Source organism: Sturnira hondurensis, unplaced genomic scaffold (assembly GCF_014824575.4).
Source record: "Sturnira hondurensis isolate 20B ecotype Veracruz unplaced genomic scaffold, ASM1482457v3 Scaffold0006496, whole genome shotgun sequence".
Classification (NCBI taxonomy): domain Eukaryota; kingdom Metazoa; phylum Chordata; class Mammalia; order Chiroptera; family Phyllostomidae; genus Sturnira; species Sturnira hondurensis.
The window spans coordinates 13,353,164-13,368,497 of NW_028079127.1; the positions used below are offsets into that span (position 1 = coordinate 13,353,164).

At 57.5% G+C, this 15,334-nt stretch overlaps 1 protein-coding gene across 1 annotated transcript; it reads left to right on the forward strand.

Annotated features, from left to right (window-relative positions):
• The first annotated feature begins 6,313 nt into the window (after positions 1 to 6,313).
• On the forward strand, positions 6,314 to 13,615 carry HTR5A (5-hydroxytryptamine receptor 5A). The gene is made up of 3 exons (XM_037049497.1): positions 6,314 to 7,233; positions 10,509 to 10,616; positions 11,974 to 13,615. The coding sequence occupies exons 1-3, from the start codon at positions 6,493 to 6,495 to the stop codon at positions 12,280 to 12,282; spliced, it is 1,158 nt and encodes a 385-aa protein (XP_036905392.1). The 5' UTR covers positions 6,314 to 6,492; the 3' UTR covers positions 12,283 to 13,615.
• Positions 13,616 to 15,334: the final 1,719 nt, after the last annotated feature.

The window sequence follows — 15,334 nt, forward strand, 5'->3', positions numbered from 1 at the left end:
CCCCTCCAACCTTCAGGACACTGGCCCTGCTATCACATGCTGCGGACGATGGGGTGCAGTACCCACAGCCCGCCCATAGAAGGCACTGTTCCTCAGGGCCACCCCAAGTGGGGCCTCCAAGCCACTGGCTTTCCTGGGCTCTGACCAGCACACCCCACAAACGCCCTGGGAACTGCCCACAGCTTGTGTCACGCCCCATCCACTTTGAGCTGCGAGCCAGGGGCTCACACAGTGACGGGTGACCTGTGGGTGACAGCCTATATAGGCTGTCCTCCCTGCCACACGCCCGAACTGGGGGATGGGAGGCACGGCGCAGGGCCATTGAGAGCTGTTTTGCATAGCAATAGTTTTGCAGATAACCTCTAGAGCAGACATTTAACAGGTCTATGACCTTTAACTGGTTTCATAGATATGTTAAATAGCCATGCTTTGTGACTTCCACCCAGGATGTCACTAGGAGGCAACGCCCCCTGGTTACAGCGCCTGCGTGAGAGCTTGGGGGTGACTGGCTCCAGGCCACGGGGCCACGGCTGCCCAGACTTACTATGGCAGCCGGGCAAGCTGGGGAAATAGGGGAGGTCTGGCAGGTGTAGCCGGTTGTGGGAGGAGTCGGAAATGGGGCTGCAGAGGGAGACAGGCGCTGGGATTTAAATCCAGGCACAGCGGCCATGACAGGATGAGCCACGCGGCTTTGGGGCTCCCTTTGCCGAGCAGTTTAGGAAGCCAGAAAGCAACAGGTAGCAGTGATGCAGAACTCTCTCCTAGCAGTTTGGAGGAAGGCAGGAGAGACGTGGCGGGAAGGAAGGTGGGGAAAGCTCTCTCACTGGTGGGCTGGGAGAAGGTGCCACGTAGGTTTTGGGTTAAGAACTGGAGATCCCAGCCACACAGCTGATGGTGCTGGGAACCGAGGGAGACCTGCCGGCCCAGCACGGATTACTGGGAAGAACGGGGGGCTGCCTGAGCCACGGACTTCTGTTTCTTTTCCTGAGGTATGGTACCCCGGACTGGGCAAAGGGGGGAAGGAAGGACTGTGAGTGTTTGTGGGTGTTTTAAGGGATTTGGGGGATTTTAATGAAAACATCTCATGACTCTTAAGCCTATATAACTTTTGAATAAATAATTCCTTTCCTTTTCATTAATCCCTGACATTAAGGGATATAATTCCCTGGCGGTGGGCAAGGCGAACCTGGTGCAGGGGACCCCAGGAGAAGGGGGTCCACTTGGTAACGTTGTGTGACCCCCTTCTCTGGTGGCCAACCAGAGAAAGGCATGGGAGACCACATGCACCGTAGCTTCACAGTAATACAACTACTTGTACATGCGCAGTAAAAGCCACCAAAACTAGCCAGGAAGGGTCCGCCCTATAAGAAGGGCCCCCATCGCCAGCCCTTGAGGTCAATGTCTGCTTGGGTCCATTCCCACGTTCTCCACTACAAACTCCGTGTGTTCAGTTCAATTCTTTGTCCCGATCGCCAAGAAACTGGGTCACCTGTGCCCACCTGTGTCACCCTAACATCGCAGGCACCTGGATCTCCCACAGACTTATTCCTCACCCTTCTGAGCACCTGTGTTTCACCGAGGGCACCACAGATCTGCCCGCCCAGCCCGTGTGCACTCTGCATCGACACCGTGGTCCCTGAGATGTTCTGACAAACGCCTACAACAACAGTTTTCAAACATTCTGGTCTCGGGATCCTTTCTCCTCTTGAAAATTACCCCGAGTATCTCAGAGGTTCTATTTACATGGGTTTCATCCATGCATACTTCCTGGAATATGAATTTAAGTGAAAAACTGAAAGCACGTTTGTGTATGAATACACTAAAAATAAAAGAATCAACTCATTACATGTTTACATAAATGACGTCCTTCTGGAAAATAACCATTTTCAAAAAAAGGGTTTTTTGACCGGTCAAGACCACAGCACAGGCGAACCTGGCGCACCTCCTCGCACAACCACATCAAAATTACAACTAAATTATAGATCAACCACCACGCCGGAACGTCAGACATGGAGCTGAATGGAAGTCTGACAACTGTGAAATCGAGCTGAATGGAAGTCTGACAACTACGGAATTAAAGAAGGAAACCACATCCATCCGGACTGGCAGGAGCAGAGACGTGAAACCAGCTGGTCCCTCACCCACGTGTGGTGGATAAAAATTCGGGAGGGATATGTCAGGAGTGAGGAGCCTCACACCCGGACCCCAGACCAGGGTTCCAGTGCCAGGAAGATAAGTCCCCACAACTTTTGGATGCAAAAACCAGAAGAAACTTCTGAAGCACCAAGAAACTTCCCTTAAAGAACCCACACACGGACTCACCTACCCAGACTCACTCTTTCTGGGCTCCAGCGGCGAGGTGACAGCTTGAAAGGCACCGGTGACGCACAGGGAGAGACTGAAGTGTCTGGCATCAGGGTGAGAGCTGGGGAACAGCCTTCTCCCTGACAAACAGGCAGGCAGAGCCACCAGGTGGGTGCCCTGAGTCTCCATCAACCTGGCTAACACCGTTGCCCCACTCTGGAGAACCCCCCCGAGGCTCTGCCCCACCCAACTTACAGGGCCCACCCAACCTGTTAACTGTGATTTTCCATATAAATGGCTAATCTGGGCTCAGGCTTCACAATTTCTTAAGTCCTCTTCAACAAACCACAGCGACTCTCAACGCCCCAACTCCCCGCACTCCTTGCTAAGTGGCCCCTGGTACACAGTACCAGCAGCCATCCCAGATGGTTTCATAGCTGAGGCAGGGTGGCCTGGGCAGAACACAGGTGGGGGCCGACCTGGGCCTGCACCCTCCGGGCCACCACAGAGCCTGACAATGGAGGAGTATTTCCATCATCTTTTGGGGTAATTATACACATTTTTCTGTGACGGTTTTGCAAAATCCAGTAAATGGTCATTTCTTCTGCAAGGTTTGTTGCAGTGTGAAATCTGAAATCATACACTTTTTTTTGCTCTGTTGAGTTAAAAAAAAAATCCATTGTTCTGTTTTTTTCCTTTGAAATGGATCTTTCATCCTCTGCAGCTTTGTAGCATTACCCCCTGGTCATCTGGACGTCTGAACGCCGATCTGAACATGAATCATTATACAGTGTCCAGAAAAAAACATCACCTCTGTTCACGTCACCATCAATTTCATCACAGAGGCCTCTAAGCATCGGGAAGCTGTCGATTTCCCGGTGGCAGACGGGCATCTCCGAACTCCCAGTTTTCCCTTCAAAGCTCCAATTTCCTGGCGGCTCGCCACCCCCGCCGGCTGTGTACCTCGAAGTGACGGCTCACTCCACTGGTCTAGAGAGAACTGTCCACCAGGTACCTCAGACCGAAGCATGAGAGGTCATCTCTCGGGAGCGCGCTCAAATCAAAGTGGTGCTTCATTTAAAAAGCTGTTAGTTCGGCTCACTTCACTGTCGTGTCAACACCTCTTTAAAGATCTTGTTTGCAGCCGTGGCTGGAGGGGGGGGGGGGGGGCGTAGCGGAGNGGGGGGGGGGGGGGGGGGGGGGGGGGGGGGGGGGCGGAGCGGACTGGACTGCGCCCTCAGGTGGTGGGCGAGTTGTCTGTACACCAGAAATCGGAGAGTTCGATCCCTGGCCAGGGTGGGTCTGTACAAGAGGCAACTGATCGATGTTTCTCTCTGTCTCTCTCTCTCTGCCCCCACCCCCCAACCTTCACTCTCTAAAATCACTGACCATATCTTCAGGTGAGTATTAAAAATAAACAGCAACAGCTCTGTGTCCAAATACAGCTACATTCTGAAGTGTGGGGTTAGGACCTGAGCGTCTGTGTTTGGAGGGAGCAGGGCACGATTCCACTAAAGGGTTGTATTCCTCGAGCTGACATTTCAGAGGTCCTTCGCGGCAGGAATTGCGTGCCCGTTTACATTTCAAATGCTTTAAATCATGGCCACGCTCTAAGAGAAAAGGCTGATTAGAACGTTCTGATTGTTCCTTTGAGTCTGTAGGACATAAACGTGAATTTCTCACCCTGGCTGGTGTGGCTCAGTGGATTGAGCGCGGGCCTGAGAACCAAAGGGTGACCAGTTCAGCTGCTAGTTGGGACACATGCCTGGGTTGCACTCCAACTCCCCCGTAGGGGGCGCACGAGAGGCAACCACACATGGATGTTTCCCCCTCTTTCTCCTTTCCTTATCCTCTCTCCAAAAATAAATAAATAAAATCTTTAAAAAAAAAAAAAAAACCCTGCACTTCTCAACAGACTTCGCTTCTTCTGGAAACACTGCCCTGGATGGATAGCTTTCTTGTGTGCGCATCCTACTTGGTTGTTAATTTTCTGACACTCCAGTGTCCACAGAGCATCCTCGGGTATCCCAGGCTTGGTCCCTGATTAGACAGCAGCTCCCTTACCTATCGGTAAGGCTGCGGCACCACCCCCTGCTGGAGGGGAATAGGATTGCAAGCCCACGATGCCTTTGAAGATGGCGGCCCACCGCGGCCTAGGCCTGCCCGCCCAAAATGCAGTGCGATGTTCCTCCAGCTCAGGGACCCTGACACCTGGACCCCCGCAGAACTGCTCGGAGCAATTTTGTCTCAAAGAAGACGTTCTGTAGTTGACATCTTACGGTCCTGTGACCCCAAGAAGGTGACATATTAGAAACAAGCAGAAGCCTTCCCCCGGCCAGAGACACGCAGGAGCACCACATACCCGCTGTTTTTAAGGGATACTGGGTGGAGCATCGCTGCAAATCATCTTGGGTTGAGTGGATACCAGTCTCATCCACATTCCCCAGCGGTGCCCTCTCCGCCGGGCCCCAGTGGCTTCACTTCGCATCCGCGGACACTAACCTATGTTTCTCTTTTCAGACAGCTTAAAGGTTTCTGGACAGATCTGCAGCCCACCCCGTGAATATGCAGGGTCTCATAACCCCTGTTGTATGCATTTAAAAAGGTTTCATGCACCCTGGCCAGGCGGGCCCGTGCTTGGAGCATCGTCCCATACACCACAAGGTTGTGGGTTCGATTCCCATTCAGGGTCCGTGCCTAGGCTGAGGGTTTGGTCCCCAGCTGCCAGTAGGGGAGGCAGCTAATCTTGTTTCTGTCACACCTCTCTATCCCCCTCCCTCTCTCCTTCCCCCTTTCTCTCTCTCTCTCTCTCTCTCTCTCTCTGTGAGATCAACGAGCATGCCCTCGGGCAAGGATAAGATAAAATTTTAAAATGCTTAATGCGCTTTTATTTCCTCTGTGTCATCTCATTTTTTATTCCAATTCATTTTATCTTGCTACCTCACGTATCTCTTGTGAAGTGCTTTAAATCATACCTTCCAGGAAGGAGCTCTGGGTGGTTTCTCCGTGACTGTGGCTGTGAGTGTGTGGCTGTGTGCGTGTGTGTGCACGTGTGGGGGGGGGAGAAAGGGCTCAATGTTGCCCTTTATAAGTGACACGGTGCTTTTAGGACCATCTTCAACTCTCTCTGGCCTGCAAGCAGATTGAGTGGAGCCCTCTGAAGAGCCCATGCAGCTTCTCTGTGATTCTAGAAAGTGAATTAAACATTCTGGCTCCCATGCATCAGCCTCTCTAGGAACCACAGCGACTGATGATATATCTTGTGTTTTATCCTTAAAGGAAAACAGTCCTTTATGGGAAGCCCTGGGTTGGGGCGAGGGCGGAGGATGGTAAGACAGAGGCAATAATGAACTGAAATCTTCCGGAGAAGAAAGGCCCAGAGACCCTAAACTCGAACATTTGCATGACAGGCTAGCACCTGCGGGAAGCTGAGAACACTCTCGGGACACGGACGCAGACCACCCCTAGGAGGACGTGGGTAGGGGGTGGTTAGAGGAGCCTTTCAAGGAAAGTTCGCGGGTAAACTTGTTCCCCCGCAGAAAACTCACTGCAGGGGGGAAAGGCGGCAGCACCATGGACAGCGCCACAGCCCGGGGTTCTGGGGGGCATGGAGGGGCGGCAGCACCACGGATAGCGCCGGCGTGGCGTGCTCCGAGCTAGAGATGGGGAGGGGCGACCTTATCAGCTGATGTCTTACGTAGGCTGGACCCCCCAGTTTGATAAGTCGGGTCGGGTGGGCTCTCCGGAGCTGCCGAAAGGGGCGGGGGCGGGGGACTGGCAGGAGGCAGGTCCCGCCTGTAGCTGTCTGGAGAGAGAGAGAGAGGGGCGCGCAGATAGGCTGCGCGCCTGGAAGTCCTGCTCTGACGCACCAACCTCTCGGAGCAGCCACACGCACGCTCCGCAGCGCCCAGCTTTTCACAGACTTGGGAGATGCGCGGCTCTGGGTGACCAGACCGCCCTCTCCTCCAAAGCGAAGAGACCCGGGCATGCGATAGCTTAGGCGGCTCTGGCCGAGAGACGCAGCCCTCGGGCTCGGCTCCCCTTAGCCTCTGAGGGGTTCAGACCTGCTTCCCTCTCCTCCACGCAATGCTCACGGGCATTCCCTAGAAACCCCCGAGGATAGTGACCACCTCAAGTCCTGCTGAGCCCCTCTCTGCACGCACTTCGGGCCAGTCTCCTGACCCAGAGATGGATTTTCCGGACAACTTCACCAACTCCTCCATCGACATCCCCACCCCTCCGGAGTCCAACCTCAGCACGGCCACAGAAGAGCCGCCCCCCAGCCAGCCCCTCCGCTCGGTCTGGAGCGTGCTGGCCCTCACCTTCCTGGGCTGCCTAGTGGCAGCCACGTTCGCCTGGAACCTGCTGGTGCTGGCGACCATTGCCCGGGTGCGCACGTTCCACCGCGTGCCGCACAACCTGGTGGCGTCCCTGGCCGTCTCCGACGTGCTGGTGGCCGCGCTGGTGATGCCGCTGAGCCTGGTGCACGAGCTGGCCGGCCGCCACTGGCACCTGGGTCGGCGGCTGTGCCAGGTCTGGGTGGCGTGTGACGTGCTCTGCTGCACCGCCAGCATCTGGAACGTCACGGCCATCGCGCTGGACCGCTATTGGTCCATCACGCGCCACCTCGACTACACGCTGCGCGTGCGCAGGCGCGTCTGCACCGCCCTGCTCGTGGTGACGTGGACGGTCTCCGCCGTCATCGCGCTGGCGCCGCTGGCCTTCGGCTGGGGGGAGCTGTACTCCGAGGCCGAGCAGGTGTGCCAGGTGAGCCGGGAGCTCTCCTACACCCTGTTCTCCACCGTGAGCGCCTTCTTCCTGCCGCTCTTCGTGGTGCTCTTCGTCTATTGCCGCATCTACCGGGCCGCCAAGTGCCGCGCTGCGTTCCGCAAGAACAACTGCGTGCGCCCCACGGCGGAGGCCGGGAAGGTGGGTACCTCTGAGCCCCGAAAGCCCCTCTCTTTGGGTCTGAGCAGGCTTCATGCCGAGGACACCTCTCCCCGAGTGTGTAAAAAGTGGAACTTTGAAAGGTTTTTCTTGGGGGGAGGGGTGGGCAGGAGGGACGAGGGCAGGGGGGGTGGCTGGGAGACCCAAAGAGAGCCTCCGGGGTCGGGGTCCCAAAGCCGGTAATGTCCTTGGTCACCACGGTGGTGGGGTCCTCTTTTCTATGTAAAATGAGGGGTCTGGGCCATCTACGGGGTCCCCTTGGGCTCTCAGACTGAAAATATGGACGGGGTGGGTGTCTGGGGCTGTGCTTGGGGGTCTGGACGCTTCCTGGCCTTCCAGGGGGCTGTTCCAGCAAGAGGGAAGGGACAGGTGGTGGCCCGGTTTGGCAGGAAGATGGCCGTGCCCCAGGCAACACAGGTGCGTGTTTCCACCCGGTCTCTGTCTTTCTTTGCCAACGGAACGCCTCTGCGTGTGCTGAGCACTGCCTCTCGCAGGGTGAGGTGGAAGGTGGGTCTCCATGGGCCTCAGAGAGCCCCCCTCCACTGCCTGCGCCACATTCCGGGGCCGGCCCCCGGCCGCCTCGGGCTGCATGGCAGTGCAGAGCCCCTTGTCTGCCTCCCTGCACGTGGGCAGAGCTGCAGGAGGCAGGCAGTCCACCAGCCACCCCCCCTCTACAAGTGGCATGTCGTGTCCAGACTTGGAGAACTGCGACTGCGATGGAAAGTGCTCTCCTGTCATTTTCTGCCCACCCACCCTTTCCTGCCATGGTTAACTCTTGGTAACCTGATGGTGGTGGTCCTGGCCCCCCGCCTCGGGCCCCCACCCATGGCCAGGGATAATCTCTCAAACCTAATTCACATTCTCTAGCAGGTCTGGGACCTACGCAATGCCCATTTTCTGGTCTGCGCAACAAGGTGGCCTCCGTTAGGCATGCTGAGCACGTCTGTCTTTGGTGCAGGGGTGACGTCTGTCTTTGGTGCAGGGGTGACGCAATGGCAACGACGCCATCTTTGTCATGGAGAGTGTGGTCTGGGGAAGGCGAGGCACCCACTGGGATGGCCGCCAGGATCAGAGCTCCTTCCGGTCACAACCCATGAGCCCAGCCTGGAAGGGCTGGGGGTAGGGGAGGGAGGAGGGAAAAGGGGTCCACGTGGACCCACCCTTTCGTCCAGAACAGTGTTCTCAGTCAGGGGGGTGATTTTGCCCCACACACACACACACACTGCAGGGGACATTGGGGATGACTGGGCACATTTCTGATGACCAGGACTTGGGGAGAGGGGGCTCGTGGCCTCCGTGTACAGACACCAGGGACAGGGACCCCATGCACAGGGCTGGGATGTGGCTTAGCTAAGGGGCAGATCTGCATCTCTTTCCACATGTCCCTTTCTTGGAGTCACAGATGCCACTGGAAGGAGATGCAAACTGTGAAACCTCTTCTTTGGGGGGAAAAATGCTCTGAGCCATTCTGCCAGGGGTCATGCTTCAGGGTCCCAGACCTGGAAGAGTGACAAGCTGCCTGTCAGGCAGGCAGGACAGCCCCCCGCCCCCACGCAAAGAATCACTCAGACCCCAAGGTCCTTGGTGCCAGATTTGGGAACCCCTGACCTGTTAGATTTCCAAACAGCACAGAGGGCTGATGCACAGGACTGCCACCAGACCACCCGGGGCTCAGGTGCGTGACACTCGCCCCAACTTGGGGCCAGGGGCCAGAGAGCCAGCCACCCTGGTCACGCACGTGGCCCTGCTGTCAACATGCAGGTAAAGACCGTTTGCAGGTGACGTCAACACAGGGAAAAGCAACCAACGACAGCCCAGTGTCGGGGTGCACTGTGGCGAAGGAGGGCTCTCGTGTTCTGCTCCAGGAAGTGACAGCAACAAAACGTCGTGACATCCTTGTGCTTTTAAATAGATATTTTTAGCGCTGTTTTGTGTGTTTTTTCCCCCTCTCTGACAGACAGCTTCGGAAAAATACATCCCTTGGCTTTGCAAGGGCCTCTGGGGGAGCCCAGGCTGTGCCAGGCACACGGGGCTGCCTCGGAACCCACGGTGCTGCGAAGGGTTAATTACAGACCCCGTCTCCCAATGATGTGGTGGCCGCAGGTGCCAAAGTTTCCAGAGTTTCACCAGGAAGTAGTTGTATTACCTGGGAAAGCAGTGCTTCTTCCCTGTTTATTGACCTGTTGAGCTTTGGAACACACACACACACACACACGCACACATGGAGCTCCTCACCTGAGGCAGGGACAGGCAACATGAGACAGAGAGACCTTGTCCTTGTCTTTGTCCCTGTCCATGGGTGACAAAGCAAGGGCGCAGGTGGGCTCTCCGAGGTGTGAGTGGGTCACCGCCCTCCTGTGAGCTGCATGGTGGGCTAGCTGGTGGTGAGTCCATCCCGGCTACCTGGCTTTGTGGGGTGAGGGGCTGGCATGGACAGTTGACCTGTCCTGGAACCACAGTGAGTGAGAGAGGGACTCGGGGCCACAGGGCACCCAGTCCTGCCCACAGTTTGCGGGGGCCCTTCGTTCCCAGTCCCCCACTCTGGTTCTCTTTCAGCCACAGGGTCACGCTGCCATTCTGCCCCATCTTTTGGGGTAAAAAGAATTTGTTTGGCCTCATCTGTCTCGTTAGTCCTGGCGGTGGAAGGATAGACCCCCGGCTGCTGGGGTTAAGCTACTTACACAGCTGCCCCAAGGCTCAGGGTGTGTAATTCACTGTCAGCTGCTAGTCTTTCAAATGCAAACCTGACTCCCCAGGGGGGTCACTGCCCCAGGACTCTTCCCTGAAAGGATTTTATCTCTCTGGCGGCTCTGGAAGGAGCCACAGTCCCCTGAGGCCATCGGAGAGTCACTGCTCCCAGTGCCCTGACAAAGGGTCCTGCTGACCGCCCCCCACCACCACTCAGGACAGGCACGAGAGGGCTGGGGGTTCAGCCCAGCCCCAAGAACCCAGCAGCTGCATGAGACATGGTCTGCCCAGCTCAGGCGAAGGGGCTGGTATGCTCTACTGTCTGTGAGTATTGTCAAGACGGTCCCCTCGTTGTGGGGTCCTCTGCTTGTCCCCAGGTCCTGGGTTCAGCAGCGGACACACGCTTCAGCTCCTGGCCACCCTCCGAGGAGCCTCAGTTCCGGATGTTTTCGGAGGGCGCCGCAGTGTCAAGGAACATGCATTTCCCATTTATTTTTTTAGAAGGCACCTGAAGGTGATGTGCCCCCACACCAGATCCTCACCCAAAGGCGCGTTTCTGTTGATTTCAGGAGGAGGAGAAGGAAGGGGACGAGGGGAAGGAGCGTGGAGGTGAGAAGGAAACCCCCAATGGCTGCCTCCGGTTCCTGCTCCGCCTGAGGGTCGGACCTGCGGCCGAGGTATGTGCCCCAACTGGGACTCGAACCCGCACCCTTTCGGTGCACGGGACCACGACACTGCAGCCCACTGAGCCACCCGGCCAGGGCAAGATGACATTTCTGTGGCAAGTTAAAGACATCAATGATTCCACCCACTGTTAGTGTATACAGACCTGTCCCCTGTTTGAGCAGTTGAACATGTTCACTCATTCCACACTCTGGCTTCTTGTTTAAAAAAAATTGTATTTTATCCACAAGACTGGCCTAGAGCAGATCTGGTTGTTTTTGATATAATCCCCACCAACAAACTGGGTGTTGGGGTTTGGGACCAGCCCATCGAAGTTCTGTTCTGGGCGGGGAGGGGGTGGGGCAAAGACACTTCTTCAATTACAGACACAATCAGGAGAACATTCTTTTTCTCCGAGCTGAGGATTATACTGGTGAGTCACAGGCTGCGGAACAGGCGGTGATAATAGGAGGGAGCGGACGTGACAGTCATTCACAATGAACAACCAGCAGAAACAGGCAGGGTGGTCCTGTCAGCCCTGGGGACTCGCCCTGTGTGTTAACGTACGATGCCACAGCTTTTTAGGAGTTCTGAAGACCTGTCCACCGATTCACCTGACGCCCCTCATCACCGGGAGGCGAGGGGGCAGGGCCCCGGTGGCCAGGGGTGGCTGCAGTGGGCGGCACGTCCTGGGTGGGTGCTACAGGGTCCTGCTTACTCCCCTGGGCCCTGACCCAGGGTGTCCCTCTGTGCACAAAAAGGCAGACTCCTGATAACACTCGCACATCCTGCCCCATGTTGCCTTCGTCTGAGGGAGCCAGGGGCCAGTGCTGTGTCTCTGGTACTGTCTCTCCTGACCTCCTGGGGAGGTCCCGGGACCTAACGGGAGCAGGACCCGCAGTGCTGGGACATCCTGTGTGGAATGTTCCCTGGCCGCTGAACTCACCCGCCAGGCCTCCTGGTAGGGACCCCAAAGTGCGGGCTACCAGTGGGTGCACAGGGTGGGGTCAAGGTTTCTGCCGCTTGGAGTTTTCTATTAAATAAAATGTCCCTTCCCTCGAGCCTGTGAAGATGCCGTCTGTAGCCACACATTTGTCTTCTTTACCTCCCTTCACCGCCCAGTGGAATCAGTCTTTTTTAAAGAAATCTTTTCTGGGTGGGATGTCCTCGCTTTAACTTACTGCAGGCCGAGGTCCTTGTCCCGCCTTTACAGGGCTCCAGTGCCAGGCCTGAGGCCCCGCTGTCCCCTCATAGAGAGGAGGGGACGGGCGCCACGCTGCTGTGCCCCTAAATTGGGGGCACTTCCCCTCGGGAGTCCCGAGGGGCCGGGGATGGTGGCTTGTCCCGAAGCCTCTTGCTTGCCCTTTCCAGAAGACGGAGTACTCGGCCAGCGACCAGAGGGTCACCATCCACACGGACGCCGACACGCTGCGGGAGCAGCGGGAGCAGAGGGCCGCCGTGATGGTGGGCGTGCTGATCGGGGTGTTCGCACTGTGCTGGCTGCCCTTCTTCACCACGGAGCTCCTGAGCCCCCTGTGCGACTGCGACCTGCCCGCCGTCTGGAAGAGCCTCTTCCTGTGGCTGGGCTACTCCAACTCCTTCTTCAACCCCCTCATCTACACGGCCTTCAACAAGACCTACAACAGCGCCTTCAAGAACTTGTTCTGCTGTCAGTCCTAAGGCCCAGGCCCTGGGGGAGGAGGGAGTTGGTCCTGCCACCCAGTAGAATCTCCGTTGTTGTCGTCTGTGTCCCCACCCGAACCCCCTGCCCCACCCAGGGGGAAGACGCCCGTCCTTGAAGTTCTCTAGCCCTCCCCCTTGCTGTTCAGGCAGGCAGGCCTCCTCGGTCAGGTGGGAGAGACTCCCTAATTTAGCTAAGCCCCCCGCTGCTTCTCTCTCTGCGCCCTTCAGCTACTGCCTTGGCTCCCAGAGGGTCTGTTCCTGCCCCCAGCCTGGCACGGTTGTCATCCTTGTCTCCGAAGGGGCAGACAAGGCAGGTAAGAGGGAGGAAGTCGAACGGCACAGGCAGGCGGAGAACCAGTTTGCACAGCGACTCAGAAGTGAGGAGGGGACATCTGGGGGGTCAGGAAACCATCGCCCCGAGTGTTGTGGAGCAGTCCCCGCTGCCCGCCTTGCTCCCCACAGCCCTGGTCCCGTGCGCCGTGATATTTACTCTGTGTGTCCCCTGTATTCGACCACAAAGTGTCGTGTCTGTAGACTCTTTGACGTCCCCAGCGGCATCTGTAAGACCAGTGGGTGTCGGCGACGCAGCTGTGTGCACACCCGGCACACGCGCACAGCTGCCCACGAGGGGAAAGGCTGCCCTCAGCGAGTTTACCCAGAAAGGCCACCCAGCGACTCGGAACAGGGACTGGAGGTCAAGGTCAGATGGGACTCCCCCTTCCCTTTGGAAGCAGCCACTCACGAACTGTGGAGAGGTCCACTGATGAGGGACAGAGCCCGCCGCACTTGCTTCTCGGCTCCCTGTGCTCCCTACCAAACCTCCTCCGGCCCGGCCGGACCCACACCTTCACCCTGGAACCATAAGTTCAGAGGAAAAACAACTGTGCTGTGGTTGTTGACTCCTTAACAAAGGGCTACGATAGCACATTCACCGAATGCGTGCTCTTTAAGGGGAATAGCAGAATCACTTGATAAGTGCTATTTTTTTATTGATGAGTGCCTGTTGGAGGGCCGCACCGGCCACCGAGGTGAGAGGCGGAGGTGGGGGCCCCCGTGGGGGCTCGGCCTCGCGCAGGGGACGCCTCGGCACCGCCGGTGGGGCCAGCCCATTCGGTAAGGACGCCGTGTTTACACGATGACGTGGCACCCAGGTCATTGTACAGCACCTCGCCAAAAACTGCCTCCGCTCTGCTACGCCCCCCGTTTTCTTGAATGCATGCATTTAAAACAAAAGTAGATGTTGTGGTACTCTGCCGTCGTGACACGGAGTTTAGTGACACCTGTGTTGTTTCGTATGTAGTGAATCGTATCAATAAAGAGTTCAAAAGCAGCAACTCTGTGTGTGTGTCGCTCCGACGGGGGAGGTCGCGCCCCGGGGCACAGCTGAGAGGGCCCCGCCCCCCGCCCCGCCCCCTTCAGGGCGCCTGACCAGCTCGCTCGCAGCCCAGGAGGCTGGTCACGGCGCGAAGTGCAGACCGCTTATCTCGGGGGGCGCATCCATTCAGGCGTTTCTTTGGAGACATCCTCAGGTCATTCTTTCTCCTTTCACGTGAAGGACTCCCCCCACGGCTTCTGTCAGGTACGGCCGCTCACTATTGAATTACCTTCCCCCCTCGCTGTTGCTTGGAAGCGGTGACACCAGCCAATGCCGGTCCCTTCTGGTGTCAGAGCGAGGAGAGCAGCCCCCCCACCCCGCAAACTTCACTCAGGGCCCCACGGCAGAGAACAAAAACACGCGGAGACGGCGGCGGAGTCGGCGGGGGCGGGGGTGGGGACTTGGAGGCGTCTGTCAGCTCCGAGTCCACGTGACACTTTTTTTTTCATGCTACTCATTCACTTCTGTCTTCTTGTCTCCCTGTGACAAAAAGCTCTCTCTCCTCCAAACTTCTCAGCAAAGCCACACTTTGGGAGGGTGTCCCACAGGTGTCTGGTGGCTCCCGACCCCCCTCGTCGCCCTCCCCAAATGTCCCCCACCGCCCGGATTCTGGACACCTCCTTGGAGAAAGATGTCATCCGAATATTAATTCCAAGCTCCCAGTGAGGTTACTGTTGACACTCTCCCAAGACAGATACATTTTGTTGTTGCTACTAGGTGTAGAGGACGTGGGCACGTCCCAGACGCCCCTTACACACACATACACACTCACACAAGCTCTGAGAGCGGGAGGAGGCGGCTGTGGGTGAACTCCCTGGCTTCCATCCCCACCCCGGGTGTTGGTTAGGGATAAGGGAGACGAGGCCAATTTTGATGGCACTGGGTGTCCAGGGAACGATTCAAATATCTCTGGGTCAGGGTCACTCTTGGCTGCTAGGACAAAGGTAGCCATTCACAGGTGGTCCCTCAGAAAGGACCTGCCATCGACATGGGCCTCTCTTCCAGTGTGCCCCACCCTCAGACCCCCCACCCCTGAAGCCCCTCTGCTTAGGGAAGCGGCAGCGAGGCCTCGGAGCAGGGTCGCTAACCCTAGCACCCACCCTCCTGTTCACTCCGTAGGGAGTGGCGGTAAAGGCCCAGAGAGAAAGATAGATACCTGAGACTAACTCTGTATCTCCAACACAGAAAGCAGCTCACCATGCCAAAGTGCCTTCCTGTCTTCCTTGGGGCCGGCCATCTCCCCTTGGCCCTGTGACCCAGCTGCACTCAGGGGCAAGCCCGCCGCTGGCTGGCACGGGACCGTCCGCCGTTCTCCGCTCCTCCAGAGAGCGAGGGGCCGAAGACCAGGTTCCGCCCCACCGGCTCCGGTGGAGGCGCTGCGGACCGGACGAGGGCGGGGCCTCCTGAGCCTGCCCTGCCTCGGCACACCCGCTCCTCACCTGGGCACACCAGGCGATCCCAGCGGAGCCGTAGCTTCCACGTGCTGGTTTTCCCTGCCTTTCTGGTTTCCCCTAGGCCCTGAAAGACACTGGCCCCCGAGCTGGCCGGCTGCTCAGAGGTCTGCTGAGGCCCCCGAGCTGCCTGGGTAGTGGCCCGGGTGGCCAGCACCCCCTTCCCATGGGTCTTGGTGCCTCCAGCAGGTGCCTCTCCTCAGGGGTCTCAGGACAGCTCATC